This window comes from Knufia obscura (assembly GCF_036327395.1).
Source record: "Knufia obscura strain CCFEE 5817 isolate CBS 148926 chromosome Unknown scaffold_6, whole genome shotgun sequence".
NCBI lineage: Eukaryota > Fungi > Ascomycota > Eurotiomycetes > Chaetothyriales > Trichomeriaceae > Knufia > Knufia obscura.
The window spans coordinates 953,305-968,657 of record NW_027042692.1 but is presented as its reverse complement, the minus strand read 5'-3'; the positions used below and the strand labels follow the sequence as shown (position 1 = coordinate 968,657).

General features: G+C 51.6%; 7 protein-coding genes across 7 annotated transcripts; 3 read left to right on the top strand and 4 right to left on the bottom strand.

Annotated features, from left to right (window-relative positions):
• Nucleotides 1-21: 21 nt before the first annotated feature.
• PMZ80_005849 (uncharacterized protein) lies at nt 22-411 on the bottom strand (the record flags this gene model as incomplete). Its single annotated transcript, XM_064874266.1, has 1 exon — nt 22-411. One exon carries the CDS (start codon nt 409-411, stop codon nt 22-24), a length of 390 nt encoding a protein of 129 aa, XP_064729988.1.
• A 1,056-nt stretch (nt 412-1,467) lies between these two features.
• Nucleotides 1,468-2,286, top strand: PMZ80_005848 (uncharacterized protein; the record flags this gene model as incomplete). Its single annotated transcript, XM_064874265.1, has 1 exon — nt 1,468-2,286. The coding sequence occupies one exon, from the start codon at nt 1,468-1,470 to the stop codon at nt 2,284-2,286; it is 819 nt and encodes a 272-aa protein (XP_064729987.1).
• A 522-nt stretch (nt 2,287-2,808) lies between these two features.
• Nucleotides 2,809-5,205, bottom strand: PMZ80_005847 (uncharacterized protein; the record flags this gene model as incomplete). Its single annotated transcript, XM_064874264.1, has 2 exons — nt 2,809-5,101; nt 5,147-5,205. 2 exons carry the CDS (start codon nt 5,203-5,205, stop codon nt 2,809-2,811), a joined length of 2,352 nt encoding a protein of 783 aa, XP_064729986.1.
• Nucleotides 5,206-6,082: 877 nt separating this feature from the next.
• On the bottom strand, nt 6,083-7,686 carry PMZ80_005846 (uncharacterized protein; the record flags this gene model as incomplete). The annotated part of the gene is made up of 2 exons (XM_064874263.1): nt 6,083-6,793; nt 6,853-7,686. The coding sequence occupies 2 exons, from the start codon at nt 7,684-7,686 to the stop codon at nt 6,083-6,085; spliced, it is 1,545 nt and encodes a 514-aa protein (XP_064729985.1).
• A 359-nt stretch (nt 7,687-8,045) lies between these two features.
• On the bottom strand, nt 8,046-9,605 carry PMZ80_005845 (uncharacterized protein; the record flags this gene model as incomplete). Its single annotated transcript, XM_064874262.1, has 1 exon — nt 8,046-9,605. The coding sequence occupies one exon, from the start codon at nt 9,603-9,605 to the stop codon at nt 8,046-8,048; it is 1,560 nt and encodes a 519-aa protein (XP_064729984.1).
• A 1,389-nt stretch (nt 9,606-10,994) lies between these two features.
• SIP5 (SNF1-interacting protein) lies at nt 10,995-13,313 on the top strand (the record flags this gene model as incomplete). Its single annotated transcript, XM_064874261.1, has 1 exon — nt 10,995-13,313. One exon carries the CDS (start codon nt 10,995-10,997, stop codon nt 13,311-13,313), a length of 2,319 nt encoding a protein of 772 aa, XP_064729983.1.
• Nucleotides 13,314-14,034: 721 nt separating this feature from the next.
• On the top strand, nt 14,035-15,098 carry PMZ80_005843 (uncharacterized protein; the record flags this gene model as incomplete). The annotated part of the gene is made up of 2 exons (XM_064874260.1): nt 14,035-14,322; nt 14,376-15,098. 2 exons carry the CDS (start codon nt 14,035-14,037, stop codon nt 15,096-15,098), a joined length of 1,011 nt encoding a protein of 336 aa, XP_064729982.1.
• Nucleotides 15,099-15,353: the final 255 nt, after the last annotated feature.

Genomic DNA, 15,353 nt, shown 5'->3' with positions numbered 1-15,353 from the left:
ACCGGCCATCAGTTGTCATCACTACGCCCTCCTACTCACATCATCATCCCAATCCAACATCCCCTCCTCCCTCCTCGTCCTCCACTGTACCACGAATCTCTGCCCATCAACTTCATACCACGTCTCTCCTCGGCCTTTCACTCGCCCATTATCATCGACCGGATCGCTCTCGAAGAGATCGTGGGATACGGGGTATAGGATCGCGATTCTCGTCTCACTTTCATCTATACGTCCGGGCTTGGACTTGGGCTTGGCTTTGACTTTGGCTTTGGCTTTGCCCCGGGATTTGCGTGTTTTGGTTGTTGTGCATGCGCTGTCGGTGGGGGTATTGATGTTGGTGTCGGTATTGGTCTCTGGACCGGTGCCGGGTGGGTAAGCGTGTACATCCACCCGCTCCACATTGTCCGCCATATTCGGGTTGAGGGTTCTGTTTATTTCGTGGATATACTCGGATTGGTGATGGGTTATGAGGATGTGGTGGGTTGTCTTGGTGAATTTGTATCTCGGAGGAATGTGATTGTGGTTATGTGATTCGAGCTCTGCCCAGAATTTGCGGATGAGGTCGGGACTGTGGGCCAGCTGGGGAGGTCGTGGGGGTTGAATGTTGGGTGGGGTTGGCGGAAGGTTGGGAAGGAGGGTGTGTCGGTGGTGGCTAGGGGCATTTGGGCGGTTGTGGTGTCTAGGCTTGTATATGGGGCGAGATGAGGTGGTTTCACGCTTGCCTAGGCGAGAGTAGTGTGGTATGGGTAAGTTATGAATACGGAAGAGCTCAGCTGAAGTGCTTACGTTCAGCAGCACGAGACTATTGCCTATCTGTTTGTCCGCCTAGATGGCACCATCACCGAGCAACCGCCAGAACTTGCAATCAACAGATACAGCGTGCTATGCTATGCCATGCCAGCAACAGATAGCATGATCTGGAAGACACTGCTCAAGACTAGTCACCCGGGGCAATATAACACGACCTTCACGCTTACTTCACAACACAAGACGTGCTTTCTTGCACAAAGCGTCGTGCCGACAAGTATCCCGCCGTTTCCACTATCGAGGAGTACTTACTAGATACAAGGAAATTGTATCCTATCATCACAAGCTTTGTCCTACTACATCAAGCAAACACACTGATCACTTTCCTCACGATTCACTCTAGTTCGTGGTTCTACCATGCATACCTTACACTGGAGCATTCTCCAGGCCCACGCCACTGACCTGCTCACTTACTCTAAGTGCCCAGCGCTTCTTCACCTTGACCTTCAGTGAAAAGCAAGTAGCATATCACGACAATAATGCTACCAACAGAGACACCCACATTTGACGAACCACAGTATCAGTACCTAAGCGACAGCAGTGAAGCTGAGTATCGAGAGCGGGTCGCACAGGTGCGGATACTCCGGCGCATGGTGGCGGGTCGTCGCCGGAAGGCAGCGGACCGAGGAGTGAATGTTGAGACTGATGGTGCCGACGAGAATGACTATGACGATGTTCGGCGGGAATGATGTCGATATGGACATGGATGACGATGGAGTTGCCCCTGCGGATAGTGTTGATGATGGCGACGAAGATTCTGATGCCGATGGTGAAGCCGACGTGAACGAGGACGATCACGACACTTCTGGCGGGAGCGATGCCGACATCGAGGATAATGCGGACGAATTGAGTGAAGATGAGTACCAGCCTGATGATGAGACCGCGGCTGAAGGCGCTATCGATGACGATGAGAGGGATCTTCCATCCGACCACAACAGCGACAATCTCGAAGGCAGTGACATGGATCTCAATGAGCCAGAACCAGAACCAACTTCCCACGCTCCCAACCACACTCACGACACATACCCCTCCGATTCCGACTCCTCCTCCCCACCACCCTCCCCCTCCCCAGGCGACACCCTCCGCGCTCTTATCTGGTCCGAACTCAACACGCACTCAAATTTCACACCCGAAACTCACGTCCTTACGATAAACTACCATATCCGCTGGAACCTTCGGGGAAGGGAACTATATTGTGATCCGGATGATGTGGGGAATGTGGAGAGGATTGTGGTGGGGAAGAGGTGGAGGGGGCGCGGGAGGAGTAGAGGAGTGTGGGTGTGGAAGTGTGTTACTGTGGCGGTTTTGTGGCCGATGCGGGATGAGGGTGGGGCTGGGAACGGAGAGGGTGATGAGAGGGAAGAAGAGGGAGAGGATCAGGGAGCAAAAGGAGAGGCAGAAAGAGGAGTAACGTGGTTTGAAATTGATGGAATGAAGTTCAGGATTCAGTGGAGATTTGAGGGGGCGGAGTTTGGGTGATGATTGGTATTGCAATTTCGATCATATATCTGGGCGAGCCCAACTCATATTATCTATCCTAATCATACTATCTGCGGTGAACGCCAGTAGCACTGTGCATCGTCTTCCCTTGCCTCAAGTGAGGTGCTTTCGTTTACTTCATGAGTCGATCCTTTTTTTTCGAACGGCGAACGCTACCGATTCCTGCTTATTTATGATTCCTGTCTTCTACGCCCTGTCAATGCTCGTATCTCAAGTGTCGCTTGCAGCATATCTGTCCTCCTCCCCAATTGTATATACATATCCATGCTTCAGAAGCTCGTCGAGGGCTGCAGCGATCTGCGGCGTGGGAGTGGAAAGTCTGCCGGCAATGGCGTGCTTGTGCATACCTTGATTTACGCCTAAGACTGACGCGTGCTGAGCTTGCTGCACGAGTATGTTGCGTATCTGCCTTGCGATCGACGATAGATCACTCAAGAGTCACCGCTCCTGCTTGAGCTCCTTCTGTGATTGTCTGATGTTTTTAGTTTGCTGGTGGCCTTCCTAGGACTCAATCGCAGCAAAGTGGTGTTCATCGAACGTTGTGTGGGCCAAGCCAAGCTCGACCAATTCTTCCATTGCTTTACGAACGTCGATTTCTTGCATCTTCAGTTCTAAAGCGATGAGTTGAACGTGGAATCCATATGTTTCAGGCGCAGTTTTGAGATGTGGGTAGACCTTCTTAGCGTGAACTGAGACGTGAGCTGGCAGCTGATCTTCATTCGCGTCCCGTGGTGTTGTAGCATCTTGCTCGCCAGTGCTGGATGCAGGCGTCAAGATGAGCTCGGGCGTTGACACTCCAGATGTCTGGGTGTTGCCTGTGTCGATAGTGACGGCAGCTTGTCCCTTGGCAGGAATGTCGGGAGCACGCCCTGGTGCCTCCGTCGTGCTTGATGACTGCTCGGACTTTGCGAAAATCGCGTCCAACTTTGTCATAATCGTTTCTTGTTGCTTGGTATATACGCCGAACTTGTCTTCGAGGGCCTGAACCTTCTGCTCAACCCCAGGCGAAACAGCGGTGGCTGATGTAGCTTGCTCTACAGACTTCGTCTTGCCTTGACTCGCAGCTAACTCTAGATGCGCGATCTTGGCTTGCAGCTGGCTGATTTCGGCATCTTTCAGATGAGAAATTTCGTTTACCTTCGGATACTGGCGTCCTCCCTGATAGTCCTGAAGCCTCAATTCCTCATGAGACTGGTTTGGCTGATGAAACCCAATTGACTGGAAGGCTACAGTGGTGCCGTTAGGTTCTTGCTCGAGGAACGGCTGGAAAGGAGCCAGTGTACCGGGACATCGTGATGGGTCACTGGAAGTAGAGCCAAGTCCTGAGGCATGACCTGTCCCGGACCCACCGAACAAACCCGAGGTTGTAGCTGGTGCGGCGCCGAAGCCAGTATTGTTACCAGAACCGCTACCAAAGCCTCTAGTTGTGGTATTCGGGTTGCTAGGGGCGCCCCAGCACCCGCTGTTCATCGGTTGGGATATGTGTTGAGGGGGGAATGGGAGGCCAGAACCATTCACAATCTGTGGTCGATTCAATGAATCGCTGGTTCGGTTAGGCTGAGATGGCCCGAATGGCGAACGTGGTTGGGGTGCTCCTCCAAAAGCGGTGCCAGATGTTGACGTATTGACGCCAAAGGCACTGAATGGGGAAGGACGACTCTGGCCGAAGAGACCACTACCAGAGGTAGTGTTGTTGGGGTTCTTGTTGGTACCGAATAGCCCTCCAGCTGTACTGGCTTGATTAGCAGTGCTGCCGAATAGACTGGCGTTGTTGCCTGGCCGACCGAAGAGGCCGCCAGATGAATTGTTGCAGCCTGTGTTGCTGGAAAGGCTACCACCAGAGTTTTGATTCGAGTGCGCATTGCCGAAGGTGCTCCCATTGTTTTGGTTCGCCTGCGTACTACCGAAGAGGCTTCCAGTATTGGTATTGGCCTGTGGCTTGCCAAACAGACCACCACCAGTACCATTGTTCGACTGCCTATTGCCAACGAGACCACCTGTAGTAGTATTACTCGCCTGCGGCTGACCAAAGAGGCCACCAGTACTGCGAGGTGTTGTGTTGTTGTCGAAGAGGCTACCTCTAGTACCGTTGCTCGACTGCGCGTGGCCGAAAAGCCCACCAGTAGACCCAGATGTGCCACCATGTCCTGCTGCCGTGGACCCGCTGTTGCCAAACGTTGCAGATGTCTGGTTGTCAGCTGGGGTGCTCCCGGAGAACGGAGCAGCAGCCAATCCTGGCCCAGCATTTCTTCGATTTCGTGCTTGGAGGATGATCGATGCTAGGAGCTCTTTCCATACCAGTTGTGTTGCGTTGTCTGTGCATACTTCCTCGGCGAGATTGGCCGGATCGAACTGAAGCTCGTACGTCCCAAAGACGATCAGCTCTGCTATGCGTCGAACTAGTAGAGTTTTCAGAGGGTCGTCTGGTAGATCGGCCAGCTTGCTGAGGTACGCCAGTCTTGGTTGTGGAAACATACAGAGTAGTCGTGATTGGCAGAATTCGTAGCATAACTCGGTGAATCGCTCTGCTTTCAAATACTTGCCAAGTTTGTAGGCGTCAATACCGTCGTCGGTTGTAATGCTCTGGGACAGGTCGTTCGTGTAGAGGTAACTAATGAATAGCACGAATATGGACGTCTTGTACGGTGCCGGTAAGTCGATGGTTTTGTTCTCGGAAATGGTGTCCTCTTGTTGTCTGAAGAGCAGTGATTCTTTGAGAAGGAGTGATGTGTGCACCGTGAAAGAGTGCGTCGTTTCTGTTTTGATTGTGACCGTATCTGTCATGTTTGCGAAACTGTGTATGTTAGTACAGGTATTCTGATCAGTATGTTGGACTTGCCGTGAAAGTTCCTGGTCAGCTCGACCTGGGCCTACATTTGCGGCAATAGGTGACGCCATGTTTGAATTGGATGTGGCTTCTCTGGAGACCGCCAGGGCGGAAAGGTGTAATTCGAGTGCGAGCCTTGCAGAAGGCCAGGACTCGAGAAGAACGCAATGAAGGAAGGAAACTTGTTTAGACAAGAAAGGCTGAGACAATGGTGGTGGTAGATATATGTGCGGGTCCATTGTTGCCTAGCAGTGTTTAAACTGACACTGGCAGGCAGCCATCCAATGTTGTAGCCTGAATTAGGCAGCCAAATTCAATCTCGCACTTGCTCAGACACTCGTATAGATCTTCTCTGTCACTTTGTCCTCACAATCTGAATGGAAGTCATCCATAGTGCTGCCTTAGATCAGCTTTGCCAACACTTTGAGTCATGCTTGGTGCACAGCAGTACATCTCTGGTAGCATGATTGAACAGACTGCCTCGCAGACGATATGGCTGGACTCATAATCTCAGTGGCTCTAATGAGTCAACCGATCGCAAGCAGGCTGGACAGAGCAGCATTGATGTTCGACCCGGCGTAGAGCAGAACAACGCTTTGGCTGTGTCGCACCCCTATAATCTGTTGATGAGTCTTCTGGTAAATGGCTATACCAAGGAGATAGTGAGAGTGCCACCGCCAGCGGTCGACGGCGATAAGGTCGAGGATGTATCGTCAGGAGGATGCTATGTTGTGGTTGTCCCGAATGGAACATAGATATTGCTAAGGCCCAGTGCTGCTAGTCAAGGGGAAGAGCTGGAATATCCGTACTGCCGAATGCCTACCTTCTTCTGTTGTGTGTTGTATCACATTGGCTGTGATCGTGCCGCCGAAGAGGGCTGAGGATCCCACGCGCTGTTGCGTAGATATGGCCTTGACTGCACCTTAGCCTGGTACCAAAACAACAACCTCATTCAGGATTGGTTGAACTCGGGGTATCGGAGCCAGACGATGCATCGGTCGATGGAGTTGTTTCCTTCGGCATCCTCCCGATCTGGCTGCACCACTCGTCGAATACTTCAGATCGTATAGGTGCATCGGAGTCCGCACTTTCGATCTCTTCCTCCCAGCGCGCAGCTGTTTGCCAAGTTCCGTGGGCAACTTGGGCTTTAAATGAACCATTGTCGGTGATTCTGAATTTACACGACATAAAGCGCTTTCGCAGTTGGAAAGTACTAGTACATGCCCATATTGCCTTGTTCTCCAGGTTGCGCGCCGTCGTCGGTTCGATAGCGGTTCGAAGTCGATTAGTGATCATGGATAACATATAGAATGCCAGCAATAACATGAACGACTGATGGCGAATGCTGCCCTCATTGAGAGCATTTCGACACGTCGTTTCTAGCACATCTCGCCACTCTTGTTGCCATTCATCCATGTCGTTTGACAGTTGTCGTAACGTGCCACGTATGATGCTACTGCCAGATGTTGTGAGTCCATGGACATAATCAGAAACTGACTGGAACAGATTAGGTATCCTTGTGCCTAAACCCCACAGTTCTATGCTTGTCCGTGATCGATCTCCAAAGTCGTCACAGTCGAGAATGGTTCGATGTATAGCCTCCTGCCAATCAGGTTCTGCAAGATAGCAAGGCTTGTTCATTGAAATGGTTTCTACGACCTAAGATAGGTCAGTGAATGATATAACATCGAGTTTGCCCAACAGATGCAGGTACGTACCATGATTCGGCATTGCGAAGACAACAGCGACATGTGGAAGTCGGACTGTATGTTCTTGGGTCCAAGCTTGTGAAGGATCCGCGAAGCTCCTGCGGCATGCCATACCCATCCAGGTTCGTCGCCGAAAGAGAGCAGCTCGAATAATGTCAGCAACATGATCGCGAACCATATGTAAGTCAAATCTTGAGCAAGCGCATGGTCGAGAGCAGATCGCAGGCTCGTCAAAGCTCTGCCGTAAAGCGCAGTAGGAGACGGTTTGTTTGAAGGACTCGGGATACCTGATTGCATCAACGGTAAGGTGTCATGTAGCCGAGCAATAAGACATTCCATTGCTTCATCGAGAAACGGCAAGTGGCCATAGTGAGATGGCAGATGGTTCAAGAACTGCCTTTGAGTAAGGTTCACGATCTTGAACAAACGATTTGTGTCCCTCATAGCAGGCTGTCGGCTCAGAGAAGCGAGCAGCTGCCGTTGCAAGACTGAAAGAGTTGGGTCTGGCAGCGTGAAACAACCAAGCGGTAGGGACGTATCAGCATCGTGCAAGTACAGCATCTGCCCATGCCTTCCGAAACGTGCTAGGAAGGGCGAGTTGTAAGGAGTCGTCAGGTTTGCATTCGCCAATAAGCTGTTATCCGAAGGCACAGGTGCTGGCTTGGCGTGGCGGGTTGGTAGAGTCGTTGTTTCCGTATTGGCGCTGTGGTCCGTTGGCTTTTCATTCTTGTTGCCAAGCCTTGTCCTAGCTCCAGCTTGAGTTGCACGTCGCTGGATGATCTTGTTGTTGTTCCTATTGATCTTGCGGTTGTGTGGAGTTTCAATCACGAAATCGAATGTCATTTTCACAATTCTAACAGGTCGTGCTGTCTTCGATAATCATTCAACGCTCGATTTCGGGGGATATATCGTAGAGTTGATGGATAAATTCAGCGCCATTCTGTCTTTAGGCAGTTGCGAGTCTCGGTGGGGGCCAAAGACTCAACACCTGCCAAGTAAGGCTTCGCCTCTCTAGAAAATACCGTTTTCTTGAAAGTTCGCCGAAATCTCAGGCGCCCAATCAGAAGTACTTGTGTTGAACTGCGGAATACATCTGCTTCTACAGCGCCGCTAAAGCTATGATGTCGAGCCCAAGAAGCTGGAGGCTGTCAAGCAGCATCTCATAAGAAAAGTTTCATTCGAGCGACAGGGATGGGCGGAGATCAGCGGTTTCTAGGCCGCCGAAGACGATTTTGCTTTTGTCGTTGCTCTTTGAGCGCAGCTCGCTTATTTGCTTTCCAAGCGCGGTTATTTGGGCCACGCTCAGCCCAAAAGCGCTTCTCGAAATCACTTTCGACCCGTGTCTCTGGTTGCTGCCTCGAAGGACCCGGAGCTTGGGCTTCTTCAGCTTCACTGAGCACTTCATCATCTGAGTGGCCCTGCGTGCGAGCGGCCAACGCGCTAGCAAAGCTCATAAAACGACTTGGATGAGCAGTATCTGGTGTTGGCGCAGCACTCCTCACACCTCTTGAATAGATGTCTTGCGATGTGAAGGGAGTGTTGGGCATCGGTGGTAACTCGTCTGTCTCTTCAGGCGCCAGACCGAAGAATGAAAATGAAGTTTCTATCTCCAAGCTCGGTTTGGCTGCGTCGTCCCCAGTAGGTGGTTTGGGTTTCTTGAACAATGCCTCCAGCGGGTGGACTTTGGGAGGTGTCTCTGGTGCTGCCTGAACCTCTGTGTGTGATGAGAGTGGAGGTTCTCCGCGATGCTCGTTTGCGAGGGTAGACTCTGCTTCTGATTCCGCTTCCGTCGCTGAGCCCGACGAGGAGGTGATTCCTGAACTGCTGGTCTCGTCGTCCAGCACTCCTACATTCTCCTCCTTGTCGCTGATTGCCGATTCGACAGGGTCTGACGTGCTTGACGAGGTTGATTTGGCCGGTAGCCGCTGCTTCGGCGGTACATGCTCCTTCCTAGGCCCGTTCAGCGGCAGGACATCGATCGTCAGAACTTGAGCTTTTGCCGCCTTCTTTCGCTTCAGACTTGGGGGCTCCTTTTCGACGACCTCTCCTTTGTCGTCAACCCACCCAATATTCTCGACGTATTCAGCTGCTCGACCAGCAGAAGTAGTATCTCTCAAGAAAGAAGGCTGAGGAGCAGTCTTCTCGAACTCATGTATAACAGTACCAGCACTGTGACTCTTCTTGCTCTTCTTGTCCTTCTTCGCAGTGCGCAGATCTTCCTTGTTGGGCGGCAAGTTTGTTCGGAACAGTAGTTCTTCTTTCTCGGTGTATTTCGAAGGTGCTTGACTCTTAGATTTCTTCTTGTCCTTTGATTTGTCCTTCGACTTGTCCTCCCTACTGGATGTCTTCTCTGACTTTGACTCGGTCCAGCCTCGCTTCACCTTGCGGTCCGACGGCAGCTCATGACCTTGGAGGACGTCCCTCTCCTCCGGACCCTTCCTAGACTTCTTAGACTTCTTGCGCGGCTCCTCGTGCTCAGCAGGTTCTTCAGCTTCGGCCGTCTTCCGCGATCGCTTTCTTGGGCGAGCTTCCTCAACCTTCATCCTCTTACCTTTCAGGATGGCCCCGTTTAGCTTTGCGATGAGCTTCTTTGCGTCTTGCTCTGGTAAGTCTAGATAACCATAATTGTTCTCCGGGAAGGTTTCAATGCTCTGGTAAGAAACGTTCTCGGCGGATTTGGCCAGTCCCGGACCAAGCACGATTGGCAATAGATCGTTGTTCAAAGGCGTGATGTGCAGTCGCATAGAAAGGGACGTCGTCATGTCATAAGCGCACAATCATCGACACTTAGGCCAGCTGATCTATGGTTGAATTGCGGAAATCGAGTTTTAGCGCTCATTTGCGATTGTACAACATACGACTCGACCAGGCAAAAAAGAGGTACGAGTAAGATCTCGGGCGGCTCTATCGCTCCAATACTATCGTACCCTGGAAAGTTTGCCCGTGGAGCTGCTGGTCAATTTGACGCTTACCTCTTTCGGCTACGATGCACTAAATGGAACCTAGGATCTCAGTCGTTTGCTGCTCGATTTTGTTAGTTCTAACGCGGTAGGAACCTTAGAAACAGTAAGCAGAACACATGTGTATAGGGATCGAACTTTATAGTCGGCTGGGTGAGTGGAAGCTGTACAAAATCTTTGAGGCTAAGCTAAAATAGGCTAGAATGTCTGTCAGACCCACGGGCAAACTTTCCAGGGGGCGATAGTATTATGGCCTAGGTGGAGTGTTATTAAAGTGCTGTAGGTACCTGCAGCGAGGCCTCGGCCTGAAGCTTAGGCAGAAGCGGGGTGGTCCCCAGGCCCAACGCTCTTTCTGTCCGCTCGGGATTTATTTGTGCCTGTTCAGATAGAGGACTATTGCTCTGGAGAAGGAGTAATGACGAAAAAGAAGAGCAATGCGGGATGTCACCACTTACTGCTGCTGATAAAGGTTGTCGTGGCAGAGAAACCAATGCAACAGACCAACTGACGCCGGGCTCCAGGTTATCATGTATCAAGCATACTGTAATTCCGCCACAGCAAAGCGAAGTCGTTCCGGACGCAGACAGTGCATATTGATGATGTGCAGCAAGGGCGGTAACTAGGACAGAGTACAGTAGAGCTGCAGTAGGAAAACATACGCTCAGTACCTTTTTTTAATTCTAGTGAACTGTCCTTTACTGCAGTGTCGTGAGATGTTACTTTCCCTGCACCCGTGCGAGCCGTTTATCACCCGCAGTCGTCGTCACTGCCAACTATCCGACTACTAATCTTTGACTCCACCCATCACTGCCAAACGGCCACCACTAACAAGTACCACGTCTGCGATATATCCGGCATTCAACATTCGTTTGCTAACTCAAAATCAAGTTGATGCCATATATTCGTCCTTTGCATCTGTTTCCCTATCAGTTATTGCTCGTCACAGATTAGCACAGGATTACGGCACGATTGACGAATGCCTCATCGTTCTCACGTCTGGGTCCACCCAGTATTTGACCATCTGCTGAATGATTACGGGGGTGCCTCTCACTAAGCTCGTGTCCGCTCCCAGCCAACCGCATGTTACCGCGTTTCCTATGAGCAGTATTGCAGATCTGCTAATGACACACTATGCCATTCCCTGTTCGTTCTTCATGAGTGAAGCAGCGATCAAACGACAATAGATCCACGATGGGGAACTCCCAGACAAAAGAAGCACGCGGGTCGGGCGCACAAGAGAGCAGTGCTGGTCCGTCCGGCTACCGAAATGATCTCAACATTAGTCAAGAGCACGCTGGCCGAAGCTCACGCCGGGAAACAAACCCGAGAAGAGGCAGCCGGCCTGATCTCTCATCATTGCTCGGCCTGGGCAATAGTGAACCCGATATTTCCTCCCTCGAGGCTCGTCGGGAGAGCAAAGCAGAAAGAGAGCAAAGAAAACAAGAGAAGGAAAAGCAGGCGAGACTGAAAGAGCGCGAGCGGAGCATGCGAGAAGAGGGCGTTGAAGGAGGTTACTTGGTCACAATGGGCGTCTATGTTGGCGTAGAGGACTTCAGCAAGCCCATAGTTCGCCAGTTGATGATCGAGCGTCGTCTAGCTCCCTTCTGGCGAGGTATGGACGACTTCTCTGAATCGTGGGCCGAACACCAGATCATGGCTGTCGCTCGCGGCATGCCTCTACCTCGCGCGGATGAGATCCCACCAGAACTCGAATATCAGCTTTCCAAAAGACCTTCGCAAGATGCCAACAAGAGCTTAACAGTACCCATGGGCCCTAGGTCAGAGTCTTTCCAGTCTGATTCTGGTCGCGGATTATCTGCGAATGGCTCCTTTCCATTCCCTTCTTCGTCACCTCAGCCTGCGACCTCCTCGAGTATGCCCTTCAGATCACGCGCGAAGACATTGGCAAGTCTTGGCTCCGCATCAAGGAACAATTCGGAAAAAGACCTGACACCAAGAGAATTAAAATTGGCGCATGATCCCTTCGTTAATGGCCAGCCGGTCGAGGTCTTCCTCTATAAGGACGCTGCTGAATGTCCAATCTGCTGTTTGTACTATCCACCGTACCTGAACACTACCCGCTGCTGTGAGCAAGCCATATGCTCGGAATGCTTCGTCCAGATAAAACGGCCAGACCCGCATCCACCAGAGCATAATGAGCCTGATCCAAACGCACCGCCGGTCTCAGAAGAAGAAAGGTTGGCACAAGCCGAAGGGATGCTGGTGTCAGAAGTCGCCACATGTCCGTACTGTAAGACTCCAGAGTTCGGCATCACGTATGTCCCTCCACCATTCCGCCGTGGACTGACGTACGGATCTGGTGCTCAGCCATATGGAGTGATGTCTGCGAGATCTAGTCAGACTTCAGTCGCATCCTCAACCCTCTCACCAGGTCCGAATCGAAGGCGTGGGCAGTCCCTATCTGCGACTGCGCCTGAAGTCATAACTACGGACAAGATCCGACCAGACTGGGCGAACAAACTTGCTACTGCTCGAGCTCATGCGGCTCGAAGATCAGCAGCTGCCAGTGCGTTGCACGCCGCAGCTTATGTCATGAACGACCAGGGTCAAAGACCGCCACCAGGAGCGTTTGGACGAAGAAATGTGCTTCGAAGGTCAACGTTGGGAGACGACGGGCGACCCTCTGATGCTCAAATGAGTGCTCTCTCGTTCCTTGCAGAGCGACACGCAGCCCTAGCAGACCGGGGCCAGGCCAGTCCATTTATGGGAGGGCCCCCTCGGGGAAGCAGCTCGAGACGAAGCCGAATGGACGATCTCGAGGAGATGATGATGATGGAAGCCATCCGTCTGAGTTTGGCTGCTGAAGAAGACCGCAGGAAACAAGAAGACAAGGAGGCCAAAAAGAAAGCTAAGCAAGAAGCGAAAGAGCAGAAAAAAATGGAAAAGGCCGCAAGGAAAAACAGTGCTTTGTCTTCGCATTTCAGTCTCGGGGCTAGTGACTCGGCGTCCATGGATAGAACCCAAAGCAATACCTCGTCTATTGCACCAGGTGATGTTGGGAAAGGCAAGCATGCCGAACGGAACGAGCCATCTACGTCAAGCGGACAGCTAGATGGCCAGGAGTACATGGGCAATGCAGATAGTGCCTCCTTGCTATCTCCCAGCCAGGAGTCATTGACAGCACCAATAGGGATACCAACCGCAGCTGAACCATTTAGGAGGTCACATCTACGACAAATGTCCAATGCGTCATCGGCATCTTCATCCTTCCAGGAGACGGGCACAGGCACGCCAGCATTGAACGAGCCAATGTTCAATTTCAGGAGCCTCGCAGCCATGATTGACAATGAGGAGAAAGGTGAGAGCAGCTCACATGTTGAGCACGCAGAGAACAGCAGTGATGAGAATGTTCCTCACTCGTATGACGAGATGAGCATGGCGAATGAGCAGAAAGGCAAAGATGTGGGTGAAAATGGAAATTCCAAGCTTAGAGATGTTACCACAATCGACGAAGTCCACGACAATGCGTTGCATGGCAATTCGAGGTGAGCAGCAGGAGGCGCAGCTTCAGTTATCCCTGACCTCTCGACCTTGCAGCTGTCTGTGCTGCCGACATACAGTGAAACAAGAATAGACCGATACTGTGCTCAGCATCCTCGGTGGGGCTTTGTCGAATTATGGTGGATTGATCATGGACTCACATTCGGGCACTTGTCGTTAATGCTATAAAAGCATGATGATTTGGAATTGACGACCAGACCTATATGTCCTCCCGTGGACGCAATATTGCGAAAAACGCGGCATTTTCATTGGAAAGCAAGGGGACAAGAGGCTTCAAAGAAGCACCGGTGGAGAGGCGAAAGTTTGGACGTTATCATTTAGTGATTAACAAATCAGTCAAGAGAGGAGTGAGAAGGTACTGGGCAGCCTTCAAGGTGTGATTAGTCGTAGCAAATAGAGTCAAGAATGTCGAATATCAGATATCGTACCTTATCAGACTCCTCACGGTCGAACGTGTTGGAACGCGTCGACACGTCAGGTGTAGATAGATGAATAGACCAATCAGGCAACCGCCTCGTGCATGTGAAACAGTCATAGCACGAGCCAGCAGCACCATGACCAAGAATGTGGCCTAATGAACGCGAGCTGGAAGTTGCATCTGATCGTCCGTGCCTACGAGATAGTAGTAGAACTTTGTGACTTACCTCTCACCTGTTTGACCAGAAGTAACCACGTCGATTGCAGCTTTCTCCCGTTAACCTACACGAAGATGGCACCTCCAGACCTGAGCTCGGTATCTCCTCGAAGCATGTCGCGAACGACTTCTAGCTCAAACAATGCACCCTTAGAGCCAGCAAGTTCAGGACAATCGAGAAGAACATCATCAGTTATGGGACCACCGCCTGTGCCTCTGAACAGCAGTCTACCAAACTCCCCACGACCACCCAACGCAACCATGGCAGACCCTTCAGCTACCGCTCAGGGTCCGATCCGACATCCAAGGCCACTCACTGCTGCAGAACTACATCTTGAATTGGAGAAAGAGCAGGAGAGCATAGTACGTCTACACAAGCAGATCCACCGCAGCAAGCAGGCTAACAGCGACTACAGGTGAATAGATTGACGAGAGAACTGTCTGCCCTCCGCGCTCAGACAGCCTCTGTGGCATCCACTGCTTCGTCAACGTCTGACTTGTTCACAACCTCACAGCCGCCCTCAGAGTACCCCTACGTACCACCCTCCTCGTCCTACGGAGGTGCCTCAATCATCCCTACCTCAGCAAGAAGGCACCGATCTTCAAGCAATCTGTCGACTCGCTCTGCAAGATCTGCAAGAGAAGCAATACCCAGAGATGCAAATACCACTTCCGTGTCTGGCGTTGCCGCACCACGGGACAGTGACCGCTCACACCAGACAAGTGCACGCCAAAGTCTAGACATCCAGAGGGACAGACCAGAAACAAGCAGGCAAAACAGCTACAACCTCGGATTGTCTACAAGCGGAAGCATGAACAATATGTACCGTTCAACCTCAAACGCGGGTTCACCGTACGGTCCTCCACCTGGCTATGGCTACCCATATCCTCATAGATCGAGCACGAGTGCAAGTCATAGCAGAGATCAGTCTCAGCAAGGCATGAATGCTGGCCTCGGCATTGCGCAAGAGAGAAGTCCTAGTTTCAGCTCCGTGACCGCGGCAGCGAGGTATGAAGAAGCAGCGGTGCAGAGACAGGAGCTCGAGAGCGTGAAGAAGGAGAACGAGGCGTTGAAGCAGAGGATTAGAGATCTAGAGAAGCAGTTAGTAGGAGGCACAGAGACATCAGCTGCACCTTGACAACAGCCCCGCTTACGGCCCATGGGATCAAGAGCAATGTTGACCACGACGAGTACGCATGTCGACTCAGACCCGCAGCAAGAGGTCAAGGCCAGGACGGGAATAGGTCACAGGATCTTTGGACTTCGAAAATTGACTTGAAAGAAAACGAAGGAAGCAAAAGCATTGAAATTGAGGTTCCGATTGGAACGGGATATACCACGATAGCGAGGCGCTGGAGGAGCATTCTACTTTTACCTCAATACAGAAAATCAA